Raw genomic sequence first — 25082 nt, 5'->3', positions numbered from 1 at the left:
GATGTTTAGTGTTTGTTCTGTTGGTTCAGAAGAATTAAATAATTATGTTCACCTGTAGGCACAGTTTCATTATTTTTCCCCAAGCGTTAATATATCAAGCTTTAACTTAAATACTGTGTGTCAACAAAGGCTTTGTTTGATCCAGTAACTTGTACATATTTTTTGTTAATTTCTTTAGCATAAAGTTTGCTTCAAGGAAAAGCTAGAAACCTGTTGCCATAAATATATGCTAAGGGTCTAGTGCCAGTCATGCACGTACGTGATTATCTTCAGGTACTAAGCCTTAACTAGTAGTTCCCACTGTAATACTACATTTCAAAGGAAGTAATTTACATTTATATCTGTACCAAATAGTTTCTAGCCATTCAAACTATTTATATAATATAGTTCACCTCTCTTCAGTACTTTTCTTTAAATGTCTTTATATGAGTTTTGCAGTAAAATCTGAGGTGAATCATTTCCTTATGCTAACTGAAGATTTGAAGCTTCCCATTACAAACACCAAAGACACTTGCAGGAAATTGCTACTAGACAGTGAGTAACCACTGATCTTTCTTTGAAACTAGTTGCCTGACAGCAACGGACATCATTAAGGGCTGAGCTGGAGTTGAGGGGTAATCAGAAAGCTGGAATAATCATTGAACCCTTAAGAAATAAATATCTGTTGTCCATTGCTGCTACCTTACTGTAGCAGAGCAGTGACCAAGGTACGGAAGTAGAAATAATAGTGGCAGGTTTAGGCATGTCACTTTGACAAGTCACTTACTTAAACTTCATTTCCCAGGCTTCATTCTCTTCCCCCGTGTCACTGTTCACTTATGTGGAAATGTGTAATTGCATCAATGTAAAAAAGAACCAGGCCTGCCCAGGAGGCTTTTAGTAAAATGAGAACTATGTAAAATACAAAGTAAGCTAATTTTCATTGTTGACAATTACAGAAATCATTTTGATGTCAGCAGGGGGGGGAACCAAACACCAAAAATTCTTCCTTAAAGGCACTGCTTCTGTAGCCATAAGCAGTCTTGAGAACTGCTTGTGATTGGTACACATAACCATTTCACCCAAGGGTCACTACTCAAGCAGTGATGCAACAAGGGATTTGCATCAGCTTTTCTACCCCTGCTGAACTGTCACCAAGGAAATGATGCTACCTCGTGATCTGCTGTGCTGTTGAACCAGCCTGAGCAGGTGACACATCTCCCACTTGTTATCTATTTTGAAGGAAATCAATTACTGATTTGATTGTATTGGAAGGTGTAGCTTACATGGATTCTGTGCTTGAGGCTAGGAAGAAAAAACATTGCCAAAACATCCAACAGCATTTTACCAGGTTCTTATTTCTTCTCTGCAAAGTCTCTTCCCTTGCACTGGTAACTAAACCCCGAATGAATGAAGACAGCAGTTGCTTATTTATCCAGATACGGTTCTGTGTAAATGAAATATCTTTTTTTCCTAAGAAACATCAGGTTTTTTCTAGGACACATCAGTTTTCTAAGTAAAGTAATACAATCAAAGTTGCACTTGTTATTAACCTGAGAAAAGATTCTGCTGTATAGTCAAACATTATTCTAATGTTATAGTTGTTGGTTGGTTGGGTGTTTTTTTTTTCTGTATATGATATTACATAAACAAATACAAGTTTACCTTTAGCAAACACTCTGCTACATGATTTAGTAAGTGCAACACCTTACATCTGTTGAGTGAACTCTCAGTAACCTACATGGTGTGAGGGTGCAAGAATGCAACAACAGGAGAAAAATCCAACATAGCCAACTGTTTACAAGTCTGTGGAGGTGCCCTCTAGCACCTTAATATGTATTTAGTATTAACCTTCCCCAGGAATGAGAATTCTGTGTTTGTCTTTATATGTACATGAAATGCAAACACACACGCATGCAGACGTTTACATTTTCATAATATTCAGAAATTTAATTACTCTTGCAAAATAAACATTTGCTAATGATAATTCTATAAAAAGAGGTGTTTTTTGTTTGGTTTTGATATTGTTTTAAACATGTACAGTACTCTCAACTCTAAAATTGCACTGCACCAGAAGAGCTAGACCTGCTTGGTGAATTTCTGAGGATATTTCATACCCTCTCAGTTCTCACATACACAAAAAAGGCACAAACCATACAGCAGGTTAACCTTAGGAAAGAGTTTGGAAAAAAAAAAAAAAAAGACCATATGCAAAGGAAAGCCCAAGAGTACCTACACCTAAATAAAGTAAGCCCTATGCATGTTCAGGCTTAAACCTTAATGCTTCACAGTAGTATTATTAACTCACTACTGTTGGGCATAGGGAACTCTCTTTTGGCCTGTCAAGCTACTGAATATGGAATGCCTTGATAATGCATGAAAAGAGACAGTGATAGAGAAAAATGTCACTTAAACGTTACTAAAGAAAATAAATGGCTATAGTATCAAATAACATACAGTTCATTCCATGTCCAGAAGCCTCTCCGATCAAATTAGTTCAATTTTAGTAGCTACTGTTGTTTCTCCTTGTAGATTCTGAGCTATACAAATGTAGTTTCCAGCATCTCTGGCTTCAAAACCCTCAACAAGAAGAATGCTCTTTGAGATTCTTGTGGTATGTCCAATTCCTCTGTTTATCAATCTCCAGAAGTTCTGGATAATCACAGGCCTCTCAGACTGTTTAAAAGAAACAAATAAACAAGTTTACACAACCAACCACATAAGAAAATACATGATTCTGCAGTGTGCATTTAGTGACATCACCTTATCAAACCCTGAAGCAAAAGGTCAGAGAGCAGGAAGCCTATAGCCAATAGTCAGCCTTAAGTGAGGAAACTGAAGGCCGCTGGCAGTTGCAGCAACATTCCTGCACTAAATATTTACCTACCACTAAATATTTACCTACCACTAAATATTTACCTACCACTAAATATTTACCTACCACTAAGTTACACCAAGTAAGGCTAAATACAACAGCTCTTCCACTCAAGTGCAGATACGGTATATCTTTAGATTAGCAATGGCCTGCCAAAGCTCTGCCTGGAGTATATACATGAACTCAATTGCAGGTGTGGGCCACTTCCTTACTGAGGTTGCCCTTGGGTACTTGAACAAAGAGGCAAGATATCCTGGGTGAGACATCAGGAAAGATGTGTGAGCTTATTTCCAGACTGAATTTCAGCATGCCTCAAAAAGGAAGACATTAGCAGCATCAGTCAGTTGACCAAGCTTTACCTAGTTCTCTTTAGCACAGATAATAGCTTTAAATCATGTGTTGCAAACTAATGCCTCCACCTCTAGTTTCAGAAACACTGTACAACATACAAGCAAACTAACAATTCACAAATCCTTCTAAATCAATCCTCACATTATGCTTTCAAGAATGCGCAACTTCAAAGCCAAAAATATGAATAAGCATGCTTAGAAAGATGTTTTTTTATATTGCAGTGGTATTATATATAATTGGTGCTTCCCCCCCCTTTTCTAAAAGTGAATTCTCTGATGGACTGTTTATCAGGTCACACACCCTGGCACATCACAAACGTGCAAAGACCTGCATGAGAAAAACTGGCCCAAAGACAGAATAAGGCAGTCTCTTCCTTCCAAAAGCCATTATGCTAGTGAGCAGCTTCAATCAATAACCTGGATAAAACTGGTAAGAGAGGCTTCTGCTAGGAAACCATCTCCTCTTGCTTCACAAAATAGCTGGTTAAGCTGTTTACCAACATGAATGCTATGAGGCTTAAGCTAATAGTAGCAAGAGGGTTAACTAGACACTTATCTAGTGCTAGAGCTACAATCTCACACTTGCAAAATGACCAGTCCAGGAGAAGCCACCAGTCTGTGAAGTTCAGGGGATGCCTAAGAAGTGACACACACTTACAGTTTGCAAGAACTTCTTTTGCTCACAATGGTCATCTCACCCAGAAATTCTTAACCGTTCAGAAGGACTCAAGCCACTCCACAGAACTCTACCTAGCAGAGCACAAACCTGTTGCCAGCCTGAAAATCAAGTGCTACCACACACATAATTCAAGCCTAAGTTAGTTCTTAGACAAAGCAAGGAGAACTTCCCTGACCCTAGTGAAAGTGAAGGTAAAGGCCATGTATGGCAGAAGCTATTTGCCAGGTTGGGCTCTTGTTAGCCCAGTTTTTCCTCAAACTAATTGCCTTCTGCTTTGAAGCTAGTTTCACAGAATCATATTAAGGAAGTGGATTGGTATGCATCAGTAAGCATTCACAGCAGGGGAATGAGCAAATGCAGTTGTCAGGGAGTGGCAAGGGATAAAAAAAATGTACCAGAGGTTAGTGACTACAGAGAGCAGGGTCTCTCCAATGCAATGTACCTAGGAGCAAGCAGAGACTGAAGTGATGCTTCTGCTCAGGGATCAAGTGGTAGGTGACAGCCCAGGTGCCGGGGAACAAAAGCTGTCACTAAGCTCCCTGCACTAAAAGCAGCTGCAATGAAAGGAAACATCCAATAAATCTTAGAATTCTGCCAGTCTCTTTTCTTGCACAAAAGGTGTATCTGACCAGAATGACTGATGGTCCTCTCTCTCCTCCTTTCACCCCTACACCTTTGCAGTATGAGAACAGTTCCTTAATAAATGTTAAGTCTCCAACATGCATACAGTGCTTCAACTCCAACATCTACTTAATCATTTTGCTGGGTCAGAAACCCAAACACAACTTTTCCCTCCCTAACCCCAGGCACAGCTGAAGCTGAGACTGTTCACTCTAGTGATCAGTCCCTCCAGGGCAGAGGCAGGTCACAGGCCAGCCACCCATGTGCCCTGCACCACAGCATGCACTACACACATGGGAGATCACCTGCATGTATGTAGCTGTTCACATTCAATCTGTGCTACAGTCTCCATCTGAACAGCTACAGCAAACCTCTGGGCTTTAGATTTGAATTTTCTCACGCCTAGTAAGCACTGAACGCCAACCACTCACTTAAGCAGTTACCTCTGCTGTTAAATTACTTAATTCTTTGCTCCCTCAGGGACACCAGTGTTGATACAAGTACCTCCTTAGAAAGCTCTACATGGTCCCCTCTTCCCAGCAGCAGGAGGGCTGGCAAGTGGAATACAATGCAAACCCTCAGGTCATAGAGGATTCCTTTCCTCTGGTGAAGGGTTCCATCGTCCAGCAGTCCTTCCTTTGCTCCTAGCTTGCTTAGGATAAACAGAAGCAGAATGAGGCTAGTTAATAAACAAGTCCCTACTGTAACTGGTCAGGGTGGGTACAGGGAGAAGAGAGGGGATCACCAATGAAGCCAATCAGATACACCTAAAGGTGCCAGTCAGATACACCTTTTGTGCAAGAAAAAGGACCAAAGTTCTAAAATTCACTGGTTGTTTCCAGCAGGTTCTTTCAAGATGAGCAGAAGCAGATTTCTGTGCTTCTAGATGTGGGCAGCAATTAAACTTAAAAGATTCTGTGCTGTGCTGATTCATGTGCCTGAGCCACAGAGATGGAAGGTGTATCAAATGCAGAGGCATCAGTAAGGATTTATGGCAGGCTCTAGAAGAGCTTCCTGACGCTGGCTGGCTCTGACCCTGTCTGAGGATTTCCTTTGTAAATGCTGCCAGAGGCCAAGTGTCTCTGGAATGGAAACCTGAGGGAAGAGTGAGCTTTGCTGAGCTTGATCTTTACCAACATGGGCAGAGCTCTCCAGCTTTGTTCCTGTGTTACTTCAAGGCTCTCAGGGAAAGACAAGGGAAATTCAAAAGGAACATGCTGCCTCCTCCTGCTAGCATGCCCGAGCTAGGAAGAGGCAGACATCACAATCTGAAGGAATTTTTACTCCAACTCTAGACACTGACTAGCATTGAATATGTTACCTTTACAAAGCACACACCATTTCAGCCAGGGCATACATCTCTCACCTCTTGCCCTGGGTACTGCCACCTGAAGTTCACATCTACATCCGGCTCGCCAAGGACTGTGCAGATTACATGAATGCTGTCACTGACATCTGCTCTACTGGATGATGCTGAAATTGTGGTTGAGGGCGGGCCCTTGGGAACTAAGAGAAAGACAGTGTTTGGAAGAAGAAAATTAGTTTCTGAAGTTAAATACACTGCCAAAGCTTAAGAGCCAGTTTTTGCCTCTGCTTGCTTATTGCAACAGGTAAGTGATGTGCACCTGCAACTCTCCCCTCTACAGTGGGAAACTGCTGCAATTTAAACCTACAGTTTTATCACATATACTTCTAATCAAGATTTTAAAATTCTGTGATTATGTATTTTACTTTTTTTTTTTTTTTAAGTATTGTTTTCTAAACAACGCCAGTAGAATGTCAGCATAAGCATGCAGAAAACTGCAACTTACCTTCCACATACAGTAGGTGATACTTGATGGAAATCTGAGGTGCTCCCTGTGACTCTGCTTTGCAGTAGACAATACCCTTATGATCAGAAGTAGGGTGCTGGTAGACAAAACCCTTCTTCACATCATAAACAATATCAGTTCCATCTGTTTCAATTTCTTCTGCTGGAAATTCCCTGTGCAGAGTTACTTTTGCTGAAGGAGTAGTAACGCGACATGGGATGACTGCAGGTTTATCTGGGTTCAGGTACACAATCTCAAAATAACTGGGAGTAGGTACAAAAAGTTCCTCTTTATCTGTGCAGAAGAGTTGATACAGTTAGAACATTTACATCTTGGTTTAACAGAAAGAAAAGTACATATGACAAGAAAAAAAAGCTATAAGCAATATTAAAAATTACCCAAAGCTTTTTGCTTTAAATATGCATCCACAGGAGAAAAAAAAAATAGCAACTTTTCTAACCTGTGAGTGTATATTTACATAGCTTGCATTAAACACATTAAATCAAAAAGAAAAGCAAAGTGTTCCTCACTGTAATCAGATTTTATTAATCTTATGAAAATCTTCGGAATTCCTTTTTGACAAGTTTCCAAATACTCATCTGGATCTAATTCTGTTCACTCAGCCACTTTTAAAGGATAACACACATAAAAGCCCCCCCACCACTGGTAAGATAAGCACTACTAGAAACAGATATTCTTTGGAGCTACAGCCTTTTCATACACATAGTTTTAGGCAACTGTTTGATTTGCTTCTCTAAGTAGGTAAAATATTTAGCATTTTTAGAAGAAAGTTAAAGAGTACTTCCATATTTGGCATGCTTTTTAGAAATATAAAACTGAAATTCCTCTTTCTAGCACAAGTGTTTATATAATAACTTTGAGTGGAAAGTTCATTCCAGCCTTTCTAAAGGAACATATCATCAGAACATTAAGCACTTCTGATCAATGGCTGCTGCAGTCTCATGGTCTAATTTAACTCCAAAACATATCACAAGCAACCCTATCTTAGGATTTCATACTAAAATATCTGCTAGCCAAGAATGGTTTCACTCTGATCAGGCAGCAGATGTTGTTTTACCATTCAGAATGTTCTCCATGAGAAGGACAAGTGAACCATTTGATTACAGCTCTGACGTACCACGTAGCAGTAAACTCTGGACAGTTACCTACTATGACCCTATCCAGGCAGGGTCAGGGCGACAGTCAATCTCAAGCTCTGCAGGACAACACATGTACTTAAGAGGGTTTTGCCTCTCAACATGCTACACAGACTCTTAGGAGAAACCATGGCCTTATGAAGATCAGTGAGGTCAAGACTTAAGTCACTACAGGTAACTGGAAGGGGTGGAGAGAGGAGGAAGAAGAGTCCATGTGGTCATCCAAATGCTGTGACAAGATTAATAATCTGCATGGATTTATCTTCTTTATCCAGACACATTTTCAAAAATTAAACATTTTTTAATTAATTTTGTAGAGGATGCTCAGAACATGTCAGTATTTTCAGAAGTATTTGCTTTCCATTGCATTATACATTATTTTGGGTATGCATTTAGTATAATCCATAGGGAAAATGGACTCATTAATCACACTAAGCAAGTAATTTTCTGTTCACCAGCACTGCTTCCTTAACAGCCACTAAAACTGTGGAAGAAAAATCTTGACAGTGAAATCGCTGATGTAGCTTTATACCTGTCTTATTAGCAAATATATTTCCATTAATAATCCCCCAGTGAGTTAATTACCTGTGAAAAAGATGTACGTTGAGCCTGTTTTAGTCTCATCCTTCCTGCATTTGTTACCACTGCACAGCTGAAGCCAGCAGCTATATTCACCTGTGTCTGCTGCAGTGGAGTTTGCAAGGATCAGCTGACCATACCTATCAAGCTGCTTTATACTGGAGAAAAGAAAAACAAAAGGCACAGAAAAGCACAGATGTATGTCTGTGTACATTTCTACTTTACTTTTTTAGTCCTACTCTGCAACTGACCCACCTTTCACTTCCAGAGCTATGCTGAAACTTCCCCTTTTGCTTCAGCAAATACCTGCTTACGTGAGTAGTTCTATTGATTTCAACTACACACAAGCACTTGCTAGCACTTGTCTTAGCTCATTCTTGAATTCCTTGCGGTCCCCGTTTTGAAACTAGGCTGCGACTGCTGTGACAACATCTTCATCTATGTTTTAGCTCCATTTGTCCATATACAGCCTGTATTTTCACGCTGCAAGTTAACCTGCCAGCATTCCAGTCCTTTCTTGATACCATTAACTGTAGCACTGCTTCAATAGTATGTAACAAAGACAATTCAGGACCATGAAGTAGCAGATACTTTAACAAGAGTCTGTTTTATGATTTATGTCTGCTTTCAGTGTGGACGCCTTCCCATCTTTAATATACTTTTCCAAGTTTCCACTTAGCAAACACCATCATAAATTGCTTCTAGCAGAGCTTGGATTTGTTCTGCAAGTCATTCATTTTGCATTGCCTACTCCTCTGTCCTAAGCCACCTCACTGGCATCCTCTCACTGGAGTTTCCTCATCACCCCTCAGCTACTACAGAGCATGACTCTGCTGGAGGTGTATTGGCAGTGTCACCATGTAACTACACAAAATACAGCCTGTGTGATTATTTCAGACTTGATTTGCTTTTTTCTCCTCCTGAATTTCTCAGATACATCTCTCAGTGGACTGACATTTACAAGCGTGCAACTATTTCTAAATATGTATATATATATAAAATGTAGGTACTGACAATGTTTCTAAGGGTCAAAGGTCCTACAGATGAAATTCAGCAGCTACAGTCTCATTTGTTGTTTTTTATTTTGAGGTTTGCTTTCCCTGACTCTCTCTTGCAGACAGATGGTGTTACAGTTGGCAGTCTGATGTGCTGCCTTTGATGAACTGCAAAAGCAATACAGCAACAGTACCAGTTCTTGGGGAATCCTGTGAGGACAACCACTGTCAGTACTGATGCACTTCACTGCTGCTTTGAAGCTTAAAAACATCATTTTCAACCAATTGCCTTTACGTGGTACCACATCAAGAGCATGAAGGCTTCTCTACTTTCCTTTGCAAGACATTGAGTTACAAGGTCATTTCTGTTCTAACCAAGTCAGGAGAGATCTTTCCAGTTTTAAGCATTTGGTAGTGAACTTCTTTTTGGTGTTTCAAACACGCTCAGCATGAAGTCTGAAGAGCTCCCATACTCTCATTCAGCTGTGGATTCTGTGAATATTTGTTATTCTTCCATTTCTTCTTATTAATGCGGCAGTTACTCTATAAGGCAGGCGCCTGACTGAACCATTTAGTTTGAGGATTAGCATGCTTTGAAGAAATTCTTATCTTCTACACCACCTTGTCACCACGTAAGAGTGGTGCTATAGACATGCCTGACTGTACTGTATGCTCTAAATGCTGTTATGTTTACATCTGCATTTCAGGCAGAATAACTGCTTAAACAGAGAGCCCACTACTTCTAGCTACATGAACTTCCCAGACTTCTGACTCCTTGGGTGTTCTGCTAGCAGTCTGCACTACTACCAGCGATCATAAACAACGGTTTGTGCAACCCAACATTTGGCCTCCAGCCAATGCCAGTAGCTTAGAAATTAAACACGCACCAAATACACAACACAAACAGGGCTAATTGAGAATTCTCTCTTTCCATTAAAGCACTCAGCCACTGTGGGGCAGTTTTGAGGCCTGCCTAAGGAAACAAGCTAAATCATGTTTCCTATCTGCTAATGTGCGTGTCCTACATGACCTCGTCCAATTCCACTTTTCAGAACCATGTAATCATGGAGCAGTAGCATTTTCATTTTTATTATATACACTACCTTGCATTATAAATGATCTTCAGTTTTTGGATAGGCTTTGAGAGATTCCTATTCATGCAACAGATCATGTTGTGTATCACAACCAACAGGAAGAGAAATCCAAAACATGTCCTAGTCTGTATTATTATTTAGTTTCACAGTTCACATTTGATAGGCTACACGACTATATTAGCATAAAATATTCTGCAAGTATTCAGTACTAAACATCAACACTACAGAGATACCATTATGCCAGAATATTTTTCCTTCCAACCATTAATGCAGACACTGAACTATAGTTTGAAATCACAACAGAGAAAAATAAGTTCAGAGTTAATTAATTACTGTACAGTGTGTTCTACTTAACTGAGAACTTGCTATCCAGTAATCAATGGAAATAGTCTAGCTAGGTAGTCATCCACAAGCATGCACTAACAAAACCTGGGAACAGAGAGTTGAAGTGATGAAACTCGTGACGTGACCATATTCAGCAGACAAAACAGGCCATAAGAAGCAAATTATAAACGGTAAATCCTGCAGCTGACTAATATTTCCAGGATAATTTTCATTTCATTACTGTTTTAGGTGCTGGGAAATCTGACTCAAACGCCAAAAATCTGCTGTGCTCTACATACCACTAAGTAAAAACGTTGCATATACAAACATTTCAAGACTGAAATGCACTAGAAAACTACCCCGAAATCCTATTCCATTTATTCACCTTATTACACTTTAGTTATTAAGCTTTTGGTACTTGAAGTTTGAAAGATCTTTCCCAGAAAAATTATGCCAAGTTTAGACACTTGAAAGAAAAAAAAACAAAACAACAAAAAAACCCCCAGAAATCCATGTCCACAGCAATACTTGAAGAGCACCTAGCAAACTCCTCTCAAGCAGCTGCATTCATACCGACAAAATAGAGCTTACCTCCAACACAGCGCACTAGCAGAGGACATGGCATCTTGCTGCTTCACGCAAGAAAAAACAACCCTAGCTTTCAGACTTCAGAACACATGGAACAAAATGGAATTCACTTATACACATGAGCACAACTGATGTCTCACAAAGCCAGGAGGAGCCCGCATTCACTGATAGCTGTCCAATTTTACCCTCCACAACATACAGGTTCCTCAATACTTGAGAGAATGCTCCTGTCCATACATCCCCTGCACACACATACGATGCACATCCAGCTCTTGCCCCAGCTTCTTCCACTGGAGCAGTTCCATTTCACATGAGTTTACTTATCAGGTAAAGTTCTGTGATAAATACAGCTGGTCTTCATCAGGAAACTCAAACTCCAGGTCAGGCAGAGCAGAGACTGTATGAAGCTAAGCCTGCCATCATCTAGAGCAGCCTTTTGCTATAACACATGAGAAAAGGAAAATGTGCTTGTCCTTATTTTTCTTTCATCCCTCTCATTTTCTGATCCTTCTCATACATTGCAGATCCAGTTTCTAGGTCAGCCTACTGTCATTAATTTGTTACGCACAGTCTTACAAAACAGGATTCCAGCCCTTCTGTTATGGAGGTGCATGAGCTACCTTTGACCATTACCAGGTTCCAGATTTTCGGCCAGTTCAGCCAGTACACAAAAATTTCAGACTAGAAGTTCTCTGCAGGGTATATTTAAGCTGCCCAAGGCAAGACAGCACTACAGATAATAAGCTAGTCCTGGAGAAAGCTGCTGTGCGTCCTTAACTCGGGAGCCAACTTTGCATGATTCTAGCTTCCTCCCCAGAGTTGCAGTGCATGCTGCAGTCTCTAAAGCAAAGTAAATAATTTCAATGTGTACTGTTATTTACTCCAATTAGGATAGCGGAGAGGATTTCTCCTCCAGCTCAAAAAGAAACAGCCAAAGTCCCTCCTCCTCCTTTCACTCAGCATCTTTCCCTCCACCCATATGGTAATTTTAGCATGTTAACAGCTACAGACCCATTAAAACCCGAGACTCTCTGGTACAGCAAGCAAAAGTATCTTACTTAACAGGTTGTAAAGTACACCCACAAAGACAAACTCAAACAAAACATAGCCACTAATACTACAGGAATGGCTTTTCTAATAATAATCTCTTCCTTCTTTGAAAAGTCATATGGTCCTCCAGGCTGCTGTATTCTCCTTACCATATGGGTGAGTTAAAAACATGGTAAGCATGGCACAGAAACAAAACATCTGGCTTTTATCTCTACTTCTTTCTGCAAGTATCCATAGGAAATACATTATACGGATGCTAAATTTAACTATTTGCAAACCAAAACACCCTCTTCTCCCACAGCTACAGACAGGAAAACAGAAGACAGTGAGCCTCTTCAGTGTCAGCTCCTGCCCTGGAAGAAGAGTTAACAAACTCTCCAACCAAGTGAGCTACAAATGCCCTCACTGCCCTGAACCTTAAAGGTCTCTTCTGCCTCCTATAATTGCTATTCTGTTAGATGTCAGGGTCCTTAAATCCTTCTCTCTAGTAGCAGCTAGAGGACATTAGCACTTCCCAGGAGATACAAAAAACCTTGCTTATTGTTAAAATTCCCACCAAAGGAGTTGAATTTGTGCATCCCTCATATTATTTAAAGGAAAACCATGAACTGGATACCTGAGCATCTGTTACTGTAGACTTAAAAATGAACAAAAGAGTCACAGTCCTTAGTCGACAGCAATTGTACGGGCCTCATCACCACTGTCGCTCCTCCACACTTATCCTCTGAGTCCAGCAACAGGCTCTTTGACTTTCTATCACTGCCTCAGAGCTCAACCACTTCCTCCCTGCTGCAGCCACCAACTCTGGTTTGTACCAATGCCTCAACTCCAGCAAGACCAGCATGAAAACACAAAGTAAAAATTGCTCAGTCCAGTTAATTAGCTTGGATTTTACCCCACACCTAATTGGCAACAAAGGGATTATCTCAGACTTGGTCTTTATGCACTCAAAAAATGTTAGAAGATACAGGACATAAATCTACCTAGACGATTAAACCATTTTTGCTGTAGGTTATTTGATAGTATTTTTTCTGATTTCCCCCCTTTGCCCTCTATTCAGTTTTTGTTTTCAAATAATGAATGTCATTTCAAGTTTTGCCTGTTGCAGTTGGTTATTTGTGCATGGTCTTGCATGCTGTGAAGAACACTTGAGCTCTTCTGAGTTAACCTTTGCTGCTGCCAATACACTTACCAACTGAGCTAACTAAATAACACACCCTCTTTATGACATTTCTACTTAAATTCAAATCAAAGCTTTCTAAACCCCCAGAATACAGATTTCACATTCTATAAAGCAGACTTTGTTTCATGTGCATCTCTTAACACTAGAAAAGATCTTGAGATAATTACCAAAGTCATGCTAAAAATGTGATGAAAATGTAACTGCACATGATCCTGCAGTTAATTGTCACCATAAATTATCACTATTCTGTGACTTTGAAGTGTACTACTCATCTATGCTTTCAATTTCTCAAGTTAATTACAGGACCTTCTGCTTCTATCTAAAACTGGTGATTCAGTTGACACTGACTGCCTCAGTAACTTATTTCAAAATATTTTTTCTAAAACAAAGATCATCGTATTTCAATACAGACCCTTAGGTATAAGCCTAGCATACTTTTAAAAGAAAATACTCAGACAAGTTATACCCACCCAGCCAAAATGTTTTATAGCATTTTTTTGTCTGACATTAATTTCTATAATATGGTTAAAAAATTACAAATACTGTGAACATGATTGAGAACAGAAAAGGTAAATTGCTGAGGCAACAGAACCCCAAACTACTTCAAATTACAAAATGACAAACTACACAATTAGGAAATGCATATCTTCCCCCACCCAAAACTACCTTAAATACTGGTATTTTGTCTCATGTACATCACTAGAATAGCACTTCATTTTGCAAGAGAGGCACAGACAGTCAAATAATGAAGTAGCATTCACAGTCCTCTTCAAAAATGTGAATACTTGCCTTGCCTTTGTTAAATGCCAGATGTTAATACTCAGACAGCATGACCTGCTATATGTGCAGGGCCAAAGCATTCCACCGACCTATTTGCAAATGCACAAAACGTAAGACACACTTGAAAACAACAAGAACCAGCACACATGGCTCCTGTTGATGCTACTTTGCAGGCTCAGCTTTGGCTTGCTGAAGGCCAGGTCTGCCCTGCAGCTGATAAACGCCACCTACTGGAATAAATCCAGATAAAACTTTGCAAAAGAAAAAGCAATAGCTGGTTAAAACGGGCCACAAGATCATCTGAGAGCTGCTGCTGCAATAAGCCCTCAGCAGGAAACAGGCTTGTTGCTGTAACTTACTATGACAGAAGCACTGCGCTAGCTACAGAGGTTTATTCAGCCAGGGTAGCTCTTGAACTCCTCAGGGTACAAGCACATAAACACTCAAGAGAAGAACTGGTTATGAATGTCAGGATATACAAGAAAACAGTGTATAACTGCCAATCTTCAACACTCTTTGAAAGAGAAGTGCAAAGTGGAAGAATATATCTGAAAAATTAATTAACAGGGTGTGACTATAAAGTAGCATCATAGCTGTAAATAAGCAAAACGGATTACAGATTCAGATAACCCCAGCCAGTTGTTCACACAGAGCATACACACTTAATTTAGGAACAAAAGGACAACACGAGTTGATTTCCTCATACCTCTGTGCTTTTGTCACCTAATAATGAAAGAAAAGCTCCTTACAGTTTATTCTTAGGGCATCATTCACAGCGCTCCACAGTCTCCTCACTACTCGTCTTTCATCTTTAAGGAGGTGATCCTGCCCCTCTACTCTTCCTCTGTCAGACCCCACTTGGAACACTGCATGCAGTTCTGTGTCCTCAACACAAGGACATGGAGCTGTTGGAGCAAGTCCAGAGGAAGGCCACAAAAATGGTAAAGGGGTTCTAACAACTATTTATGCAGTTTCCTTTCAGATGTCACTACATGGAAAAAAAACCATGCCCAACCCCAAGGCGACTATCTTCAGCATTAAACTCTGCCACACCACAAACTTCACAAAACCTTTTTTTTTTGTTTTTAACACAGAGATAACTTTGACTGAAAAAGTAAAGACTGCTCTTACTTGCTCCTTAGCATGGTGGTTGGCGTATGTTTTTGTTAATTGAGAGATTCAGATGCTACAAGAGTTATCTTGTTTGCATCTCTTCAGGAAATTAACCTTAGTATCTCAGGTGGTAGCTACACTGGCAACCAGTGCAGGCCAGCAGTAGCAGGTCTCTGTAGAGCTACAGAGTTGCTGGTGAGCACCTCCCATCACACAGATTGAGAGTTTTACTTTGGACTAGCTCTAATATGGCTCCCTATCCATGGTTGGAGCACACTGGTGTCCTGCTGGACTGTACCTTCTATTTCAGATCCATTTGAAGGAAACCTAGTTCACACATACAAGACTATTCCACAGTGTAGATCACACGGTAGTGACTGGCGATGTCTGAAAGATGCTCATCCTTTTTCTGCTGACATTAGAAATCACGAGATGAAATACCTTGATTGTAAAAATGTAAACAAGCAAACAAACAAAAACCCCAGTGGCCTTGAAAGTGGTGGTGGTGGTAGTGGTGAAGTTCTGGATTTCCCCCTAACCCCTCAAAAACATGAAAAACAGCTTACCTGAGTCTGGAGTCTTTAAAGGCGTCTAAGTATGAAGGATAGTTCCAAGTAACATTACTCCCCTTGCATCGCAGTTCTATGCTTTGTCCTGCAGACAGGCTTAAAGTGGAAGCTAGTTTTTGGAAGTGACCTTTATCCATCACCTGTGTCAGTATGGACTGGGACTTCAAAGAGGAGTCAACAGATTCTCTCTCCTTCATTTTAGAAGCCTTGGGTTTTACTCTTTTGTTAACAGGCTTAATTTTGTTTTCCCCAGGTTCTTTGGGATGCTTACTCTTCGCAGGCTGTCCCATAACTAGTAAATAAAAGGTAGCAATGTTATTGATTAGGAAAAGGTTACACAGTTATTTTGCAAAAAGAAATCTTCCTTACCACAGAGAATAACTAAAGTTTTGTTCTTCCTATAAAGGACTCATAAAAACAAGTAAGAGTTAATTTCCGTAAGTTTCTGAAGTCTCTGGCATGACCCATTTTCCTGAGGAAAAAGGGAAAAAAAAAATACAGCTTTCAGCAACATGTGGAAAAATCTATACTTAACAGTTGACAAGAACAGACAAATATGTAAGGTATGAGAACTTTACAAATAGGAAGTGAAAGAAATACGGCATTTCTATCTCCAGTTACTTTTGTCTTTTCTACCTCATGTCATTGCCATTTAGTGTGCAAACTACCCAAGTTCTCCACATTCATAAGGATGCCAAACACCCATCAATTCTTCATGGCCTTTTCACACACAGTGCTACCAAGAGAGACACATAAAGAGAAACTTGCAAGTGTGAAATTTTATAATGATTTACAATATACTGACAGCAATTTAGTTTTCCTCTTTTCAGTTAAGTACTGCGAAAATACAAATCGCACTTAAGTCACTTGGAGGTAGTATTTAATTCATCACCTCTCTGCAGCTCTCATTTATTTTCACAGTTCAGATGAAAACAGGACCTTATTTAGAGGCAAACAGTAGATCTCCCTGTTAGACACAACAGGGATGCCCTGCTGCCTTTAAAAACAAAGGAAAAGGAAAAGTGAGGTGTCACTAATTCAAGAAAAGTAAAATAAAACTCCTGCTTCAACTGACAGTAGGAAGCACAGATGTTCTGCAAGATGAGTGTAAAACTTTTGCCCCAGACACCAAAAACTCCAATAACTGTCTGACAGCTAATTCACATTGAACACTGCCTTTCCACATGAAAATGCTTGGGTATTTTATTGTACAAATCAATCCAAAAACTCCCTCTGCAATTAAAAACAGCCCTGCTGTATATTGAGTTAGCAGAATTAAAACTGGTACTGGCTACAGCATGAACAGCAGCACTTCCAGACTCCTGCCACGGATGCGTCCCATGACACTTCCCATACCCTGCCTGGACATCTTGCATTGCTTCAGCCTTTCACTTATGTAAGTCCAGGCTGAGGTACACCACATCTCTTAAATGGCACAGAGCCTTACGAGCACAAATTTTGAAAACAGGAAATTCAATCTGAGCATAAGAAAACATTTCACATTTTACTGTGAGGGTGATCAAGAAGGTTGCCAGAGAGGTAGTGGAGTACCCATCAATGGAGATGCTCAAAACCCAACAGGACAGCGGACTAGGCACCCTGCTCCAGGTGGCCCTGCTCAAGCAGTGGGTCGGACTGGATGATTCCAAGAGGTCTCTTCCAATCTCAGCCATTCTGTGACTCCATGATCCCAGCATGAAGAGTAAGGCTGCCTGTGTAGAAGCAGTTGCCTTCTGGTCTCACACCAACTGGAAAACTGGAAGACAGCAACGCCGTAGTCACCTTGGCTTGCCCAGTGCATTCTGAACCTTTTTGGACTTGAGGGAATGATGGTAACAAAGGAAAATTTCAGAGAACGGCTGCTGCCTCCCACAGCAGAGCATGAAGTAGGGTTCTTCTAGTCACTCAGCGCACATTACCCTTGCAAGCGACACAGTGTGTGTATTACAGGAGCAAATGGTGCAGGAGCATTTATTCCTGTATTACATTAGAAAGGCAACAGTGGGTCAGGCCAAATGTTTGCCTAGCCAACATCTTTGCACTGACACCACCCAGCGTTAGATGTCAACCAGGGAACAGGGCACCCATCTCTGCTCCTTTCAGACTAGTCTCCTCTTTCCCAAGGGCCTTTAGCTCAAGGAATCTGTGAACCACAGTTGCCACTGTTTTGTTGTCTTTGGTGGATTTTTCTTTCGTTGATTAGACTGGTCAATTTTCAAAGCTACATAAATTATACATAAATATTAGATGCCTCCTAGGTTTTGTATTAACTGAATAAATATCTATGGTTTCTTCAATAGCTTTCTCTGCAGCACTTCAGCAGAATTAAGTGTCTTTCAGACATATCCTTCCTGGATTGACAAGTTGTACTCTATTTTTTTTTTCCCTGTAAGGAATACACGTTACAACAGTTCAATTACATCATGCTTGGGTAATGAAGACAAAAGCAGACTGCACATCAGCTTCAAGATACAGTCAAATCACTGTTGTACCTATTAGTGGTGTCTTCTTTCATGTCTAAAGAGCTCATTACTTTTCAAGAAAGCAGTATTAGGAGCTGACTTTCTCTAGAATAATCCAGTGTAACTCCAAGATCACTTTCCTAAGTAGGAATCATTGGTTATAATTCCTAAGTAGAAACCCATCAATGTGTGTATGAAGTTCGAATCACTTGAGTTACTATGCACCTACCAACACAATTTTCACTGCCCAGTCTTTCAAAATGGAGTAATCCTTCCGCAACTCTTTACTGAAAGTTTTCTTTCTTTTAGCAGATTTATCAATATGCTGAAAAGCATGTGCCTTACAAGATCCCTGTGAAATTCAGCTGGATAAAAACAATTCTATGCTCACATTGCAAAACCTGAAGATCAACGCCTACTCCTTCTTTTCTACTAGTTATTACTCCACTAGAGGTCTTGCAGCACCTTGGTTCCCATGGAGCCTTTAACAACAAGCTTATGAAAAGCCTTCAGGAATCCAAGTTATCAACCAGCTCATCCATGGCCACACTGTATAACTATAAAACAAAACAAAGCACACTTCTGAAGGGGGAGAGGTGGGCAACCATATAAAGCCATACTGACTTCTGTATTTCATATATTTATTCATGAGTTCAATTTACAGAATACAGAGATCTGACTTTGTGCCCATACCTCCCTCAAAAATCTTACAATACTGGCATATTTCCATTTCCCTGGAAAGAAGCAGTTACATGACTGGTAATGCATCCAAGTTAAGACTTCAGCGATTTCAGATTCGAATTTAAGTCTCAGGTGTGTATCATCAACTCACTGCACTTAAACGCTGTTTATGTTGTTGATTTTCTCTAAAGCAAATTATTTTGGCATATTAATGATAAATGTCCTCTAATGATTCTCCCTATAGGCAAACATTCTGCCTCAGAGCCTGCTATCACAGTGCTCAGTAGAATAGTGCACCCAAGATTTCCAATATGCTTATCATGTCACCATTTTTCATTAAAACCTCCCTAAGCATCTCCACAGATGCACACAATTGAGTTTTTAAGTTTCACTTCCTGCAGGTATTCCTTCTTATCCCTGTTCCTACCAGCCTTATGAATTCCAGGGCCATCTCCCCCTGCCCCACCCCAGCACATCAGAAGAAGAAATGGATTTATGGTTGGTTTTATCCCTTGCGCAAGCTGTTTCTCAAACTCTTTTCATTTGCCTTATTCTGGTTTTTATATTTAACCCATATGCGATTAGTGAGCCTCCTCATCTTATGTAATTCACCCTTCCGAAATTAAATGCATCAGTTGTTTCTTTGGCTTTTATTATTCCTGCAAGAATATTAAAACTGCAGGCTGGCTGATCTAAACCAACAACTGAATTCAATTACCTGAGCACTGCTCCAGATCAAGTCCAGAACTGCTGCTTTCCTCCGGGGTTCTCTGAAATCATCATTTGTGGCATCTAAACAACTGCACTCTGCATCAAAGCCGACACGTGTGATCCAACCTACATGAGGGTAATTCTTCCTTTTGCTTTTCTATCCAGTCCTTCCTGCCCCTCTGATTTTCCTTAACAGAGTGGTCATTCCCTCCATTACACTGGGTGGTCAGTTAACATGTTAGTTGTTATCCACTGAGCTGGTATTTCAGTCCAGAGGACTTTTACTGACCAAACCCACCAGGAATCAGACCTAATACTAAAGCTTTCTTCAACACATACTGCCAATTCTCCTTTGGGTTGAGCTATTCCATCTTTCCTGTGTAATTTGTGCCCTAGTGTTAGAAGGTCCCACTGACAGACCTGATAAACAGATAAGCATTCTCATTTCAAACTGGCTGTTCCTATTCCCTGTTGCACTTTCCAAATCTGTTAGAAGCGCATAAGCTTTGGTCCAGCTGCCCTTTTATTTTTACCTCAAACTCTACTGGAATGGGACTATTTGTTTAAACTACTCTTGGCCATCTCTACTACGTTCCACCAACCTCAATCCTGACACTTGTTTGAAGGCACATGGATCATAAAACCTCACCCCAAGCAAACGCATCATCCCAAACTGTGTGCTCTTCCACACCTGACACTCTGTCTTTAAGAAACTGCTAAGGACTTCCTTCTGAAAGCTTTTCAATTTTAAGTGCCAGAAACCTGGTTTTGATTTTCTCTAGATGAAGGTTTTCCTTTCTGCACAAGCTCCCTCTGTTCCACGCTCCTGTAGCTCCCAGCAAGCCTGAACACTTTCCTCCTACACCACACTCCCAGCCACACAGTGAGACTCTTGTCTGTCTGACCTTGGACTTCCTTGCAGGTGACAGCAGGGGCATTTCGGAAAACGCCATCAGAGGAGCTTTTATGTTCCTACACAGAAAACCTGCTTCTGCCTCTCTGCTGTAGCTTCCTGAGTGTGGGGAATGTTGCACAAGAAGCTGCGCCAGCAGATCTGGAAGAGAGCATGAACGTCCTGACCCTCATCAGCTGCAAACCACGGGAGTCAAGAGGAATCAAAGTTAGAACACTGAGATAATTTCTGAGAACTGTAGATATTGAAACAAAGACAGTTATTGAAAGACAAAGATGAGATGTCGTACCCGGGAGTTTTCAAGGAGCTAGTGAAAAGTCTACAATGTGGGCTGAGGGGACAAAAGCACGCGTGTTCAAGGAAAATGGAAGGTAATAATGTAGTAGAAAGTGGTAACAGAAAAATGTGCTTATACATCTAAGAACAAACAAGTTGTTCAAGCAAAGGCGCATGGACAATAATGTGATTAGTTGAAAAGGCACGTGATCAGTAACATCATTGGCTGGGAAAAGTGTATGATGTTGCAAAAAGTACCAAAACCAAACTAATGAATACTAACAATTACTAACCGCTAGGCAGGGGTCTATAAAAAAAACTTCTAAGTTCACTCAATAAGCGATTTTGGCTGCACCACAACTGGAGTCCATGCCTCAGTTGCCACACCCGAGAGGTGAATTGCCAAGCAAGTAGTGACTGTGCTCCTCCCCAACACTCCCTGTCAGCCTGTCACCACCACTTCAGTACCTCACAATTCTGCCTTCTCTCATCACTCAATTAAGTATCGCTATGCCCAATAAACTAACTGGAACATAGTCTATCACCTAAAATAAAGAGGACACACAATCAAATCCCTCTAGAAACACAGAATTCCATTTCTCTACCCAAACTGTAAGACTCTCCCAGGGAAAGGAACAAACTCAACAAGCCTGTTTATGCAAGTACATGTTGGGATACTGGTATTGTCTCACTAGATTTATGTACAGAGCCTTCAGTGTTTTAATCTAGCAATGGCACTTATTAATAAAATTAATAAAAACAAAAAATTTAGACTTAGTAGAAAAATATCAAGAAAACTTCTTTCAACCTCTGATCAGCTCCTAATGACAGTTCTAAGATGCACTGTACTGATTTCCTCTACGGCAGTACATTCATGGCTACAAACAGAGTCTCCAAAGCAGGAGACTATGCATCGATACGCCAAAGAAATACACCCTGCAGCACTTCTGCTCCTGGTTCACAGTATTCCTCTCATCCTATCCTTTACCGTTTGCTGCCCCCTGTTCTCACAGATATTACACACACAACATCCTCAAATTAGTGTTAGTCACACAGTCCTAGAAAGCATCCAGTTTAGACTTCAGACAGACATCACCTATGCCCACATGCATGTTCCATCAGCTTCATAGCTGCACATGTTATAACTCAAGAAGGTCCCTGACCTTATTCAGGTGTCCACCTAGAGAACTGCTGAAGAACAGAATGAGCAAGGTCTCCCACAGGGACAAAGTAATCAGGCTCACTGTCTGCCAGACCTACCATTCCATGCAGCCCCATGCTACATCTTGGCAGCATCAGAAACGTCTCAACTCATTAATAGTGATTAATTCTTCCTTGAAAAAAAGAATAGATCAAGTGAGAAGTTACCATAAAGAATAATTCTTGACCACCAGGATTAAGATGAGAGGGAAGAGCCTTTGTGACCACAACTAATGTAACAAAACAGGTTGGCCACATCTCTGTTTGTGGCACTTCAAATGAAAAGCTAATAATCCAAACACTCATACAGACAATAGATGGTGACACAAACTGGAGGGACACATTTCACTGTTCATTAATAACACAAGCAAAATTAGGTTGGCTATTTTGAAATCACAATGCCTACATGAGGACTTACACCTGTAGCTTTATACAAGGAACTGTCATTAAACACACCAGGTTACCTTCTCCCATAGCTAAGCTCCTGGATGACATAGCGGGAACCACCCAGTCAAACCTCAATATAAACTAGACAAACTAAGAACACAGGCCTGGGAAATCTTTTGCCCAAGTTACAAGTCATTTCTCATCCTGTGTTTTTATTGCCTCTCAAATAGGAAACACTTTTCTTGATGTGGTAATGCACACCCACAGAATGGGTCTTTCAGCAGAAAACACCTCTTGCACCACGCTGGTCTGCAGTTCAACTCCTTTGCACTTAAGTCATAAGAAGAATAGGGATAGGAAGGACTTCTGGAAGTCCCTTCCTGTCCCTGTTCAGCTGCTCAGAGCCATCCAACTACCCCAAAGGCTGGAGACCCTACAGCCTCCCCCAATAACTTCTTTCAGTGCTTAAGAGCTCTCAGGGTGAAGGACTTACATTCTTACAGGAACTTTTCCCTGATGACCTCTTGGGCTGCTGGTGGTATATCTACCTCTCTGCCTCTCACTGTGCACCTCAGAGCCTGCCTCCGATTTCTCTACAAATCCTTCCACAGGCTACACATGCCTTCTGTGGTGAAAAACAAAGGGATTTTTATTCCTTCTGAATACATTTTAGTAAGTTTGTTTGCATTCTGCATGATGGAAACAGCCTCTCTCTTGCCTAGTTATAGCCTTTACAAAGAACAGTTACGACTATCCCTTTCTAATCAGAAACTTGCCTCCTTCCCCATCAAGACCTCACAACCTGAAGCTGAGTTAGGAGTGGAGTCTGGTTCTCTCTACAACCCCACCACCATGCACAAAACCATTTCATTTACTCTTTAAACCCGAGCACCCCATCCACAACTGATCCTCCTCCGGGGCCGCACGGAGACTTAAGCACAGACTCAAACGTCGACCCTGAATAGAAAGGGCGGCTGGTGTGGGGACAAACACCTCCCCCCATAACCCCAGCACAGACTGAAACCTCGTCTTCAGTCCCGAGCGCAAGCCTCGGCGGCTCGCTGGACACAGACCAAGAGCCGGCCGCCTTCCCCCCGCCTCTGCCCAGCAGGACGGCAGCCCCGCCGCCACCGAGATGGCTCCGGCCCGGCCCCCGGAGCTGGCATGGCCCGAGTGGGGCAGGGGCGGCCGCGATGAGGGCGAGGGAATGGACCCAGCTGCAAGGCAAGCCCGAGGCGACTCGCGAAGCTGAGGAACCCGGCGGGACGTTGGGGGTCGCGGCTCACCGTGCGGCAGCGTTTCCTGCAGCAGCAGGAGGCTGAGGAGCACCCAGAGCCGCATGGCGGGACCGGCCGGAGGGCTGGGCTGAGCCGAGGCAGGAGCGGCGGTGGGAAGTGGCCTCGTGGCGCCTCGACGGACCGCGGCGCGGGGAGGAGCCGGCCGGGGCAGGGCGTGTCGCGGCTGCACTGCCCCAGGGCGCGCTCGCCGCCCAGCGCTGCTTGGCTGAGGGAGGGGAGAGCCACGACGCCCCGGCAGCAGAGCCGGCTCCTCGCGGGTCGGGGCGCCTGCTGCCGCGTTTCGCTGGTCGCTGCTGAGCTCCTCGTGTCAGTGTCCTCCCTCTGCAGCTCCACATCTGCCACAGCTCCTGACCGGGCAGCTGAGAACAATGACACAGCCCCCACCCCCCAGCCATCAAGCTGAGCACACTCACACGGGACTGCCTCCCAAACAATCTTGACCCCAGGGACAGCTGTGGAGGTTTAGTGCTGGAATTAGCTCATCGGTGGCAGCTGCTCTTTGCCATAGGTAGCGTTGTGCAGGTGGAAGCTGTTTGGCCTATAGCTGGTTCTGCAGAGGGGAGTACAGTGATAGGTTGTATGGCACTTAGTGACCCTATGGGTGGACAGGAGGCACATGTCAGTGCTGGCCTAAACCAGCAAAAGTACAGTCAAACTATTGCACTCATTCCAGCCTGCCACAGCAAAGAGATCCCCAGATGCTTTATCAGGAAAAATGGAAAACCAGAGGAAGTATCTATGCATTGCTATTTAGGGCTCCATAGTCCATGACAGAGTCTTCATGTACAATTGACTGTGTGCAGGTATCCCTTCATTGCTAAGAGATGAACATGGCAAATTTGACAGCTGCTGGGAGTGTGTTTACACCCACACTGAGCTCTCAAAAGCTGTTTATTGAAATCTGAAGGTTTCCTTGGAGAAGGGCTGGGAAAATGTCGCTGGAGGGACCTCCAAGGTAGATGCAGGGCAGGATGAAGACACTGGACTGAGAGGAGGAAAAATAATGGCTGACAGAAGTCACAGGCACATCCCGTAGGAGACAAGACCACAGTTTGGTGCAGGTGAAGTACCTAGGGAACAGTGCCCCTGGCCACAGTTCCAGGGCCAGAGCAGATGGAAGGAGAGCAGAGCATTTACAGATCTTAAAGGAAGTCTGGGCTTTAGCTGCATCCATAATAAAAAAACGAATCAACAGAAGGCACATACATAATGCTCCCTTACCCTCACAAGTACATACACATGTGGAGTTCCAGGCCTGCTCCAACACCCTGGGGTACCTGGTTAGCAGTAAAAGAGCCAGCAGGGCCCAGGTGTGGAGTAAAATGATGAAATTTCATGGTCTCTTTTTCATTCTACAGTTCTATTACAATTCTCAGGGGTTTTATGCAGTGACCTGAGTACACATCA

General features: G+C 41.9%; 1 protein-coding gene across 1 annotated transcript; it reads right to left on the bottom strand.

Moving 5' to 3' along the window:
• Positions 1 to 2027: 2027 nt before the first annotated feature.
• PDGFRL (platelet derived growth factor receptor like) lies at positions 2028 to 23718 on the bottom strand (the record flags this gene model as incomplete). Its single annotated transcript, XM_080638965.1, has 6 exons — positions 2028 to 2655; positions 5871 to 6010; positions 6316 to 6609; positions 8058 to 8209; positions 15745 to 16039; positions 23664 to 23718. The coding sequence occupies 6 exons, from the start codon at positions 23716 to 23718 to the stop codon at positions 2467 to 2469; spliced, it is 1125 nt and encodes a 374-aa protein (XP_080495091.1). The 3' UTR covers positions 2028 to 2466.
• Positions 23719 to 25082: the final 1364 nt, after the last annotated feature.

This window comes from Psittacula echo, assembly GCF_963264785.1.
Source record: "Psittacula echo genome assembly, chromosome: 1".
NCBI classification, from domain to species: domain Eukaryota; kingdom Metazoa; phylum Chordata; class Aves; order Psittaciformes; family Psittacidae; genus Psittacula; species Psittacula echo.
The sequence above is the reverse complement of the archived record's forward strand: the minus strand, read 5'-3'. Positions and strand labels throughout refer to the sequence as shown.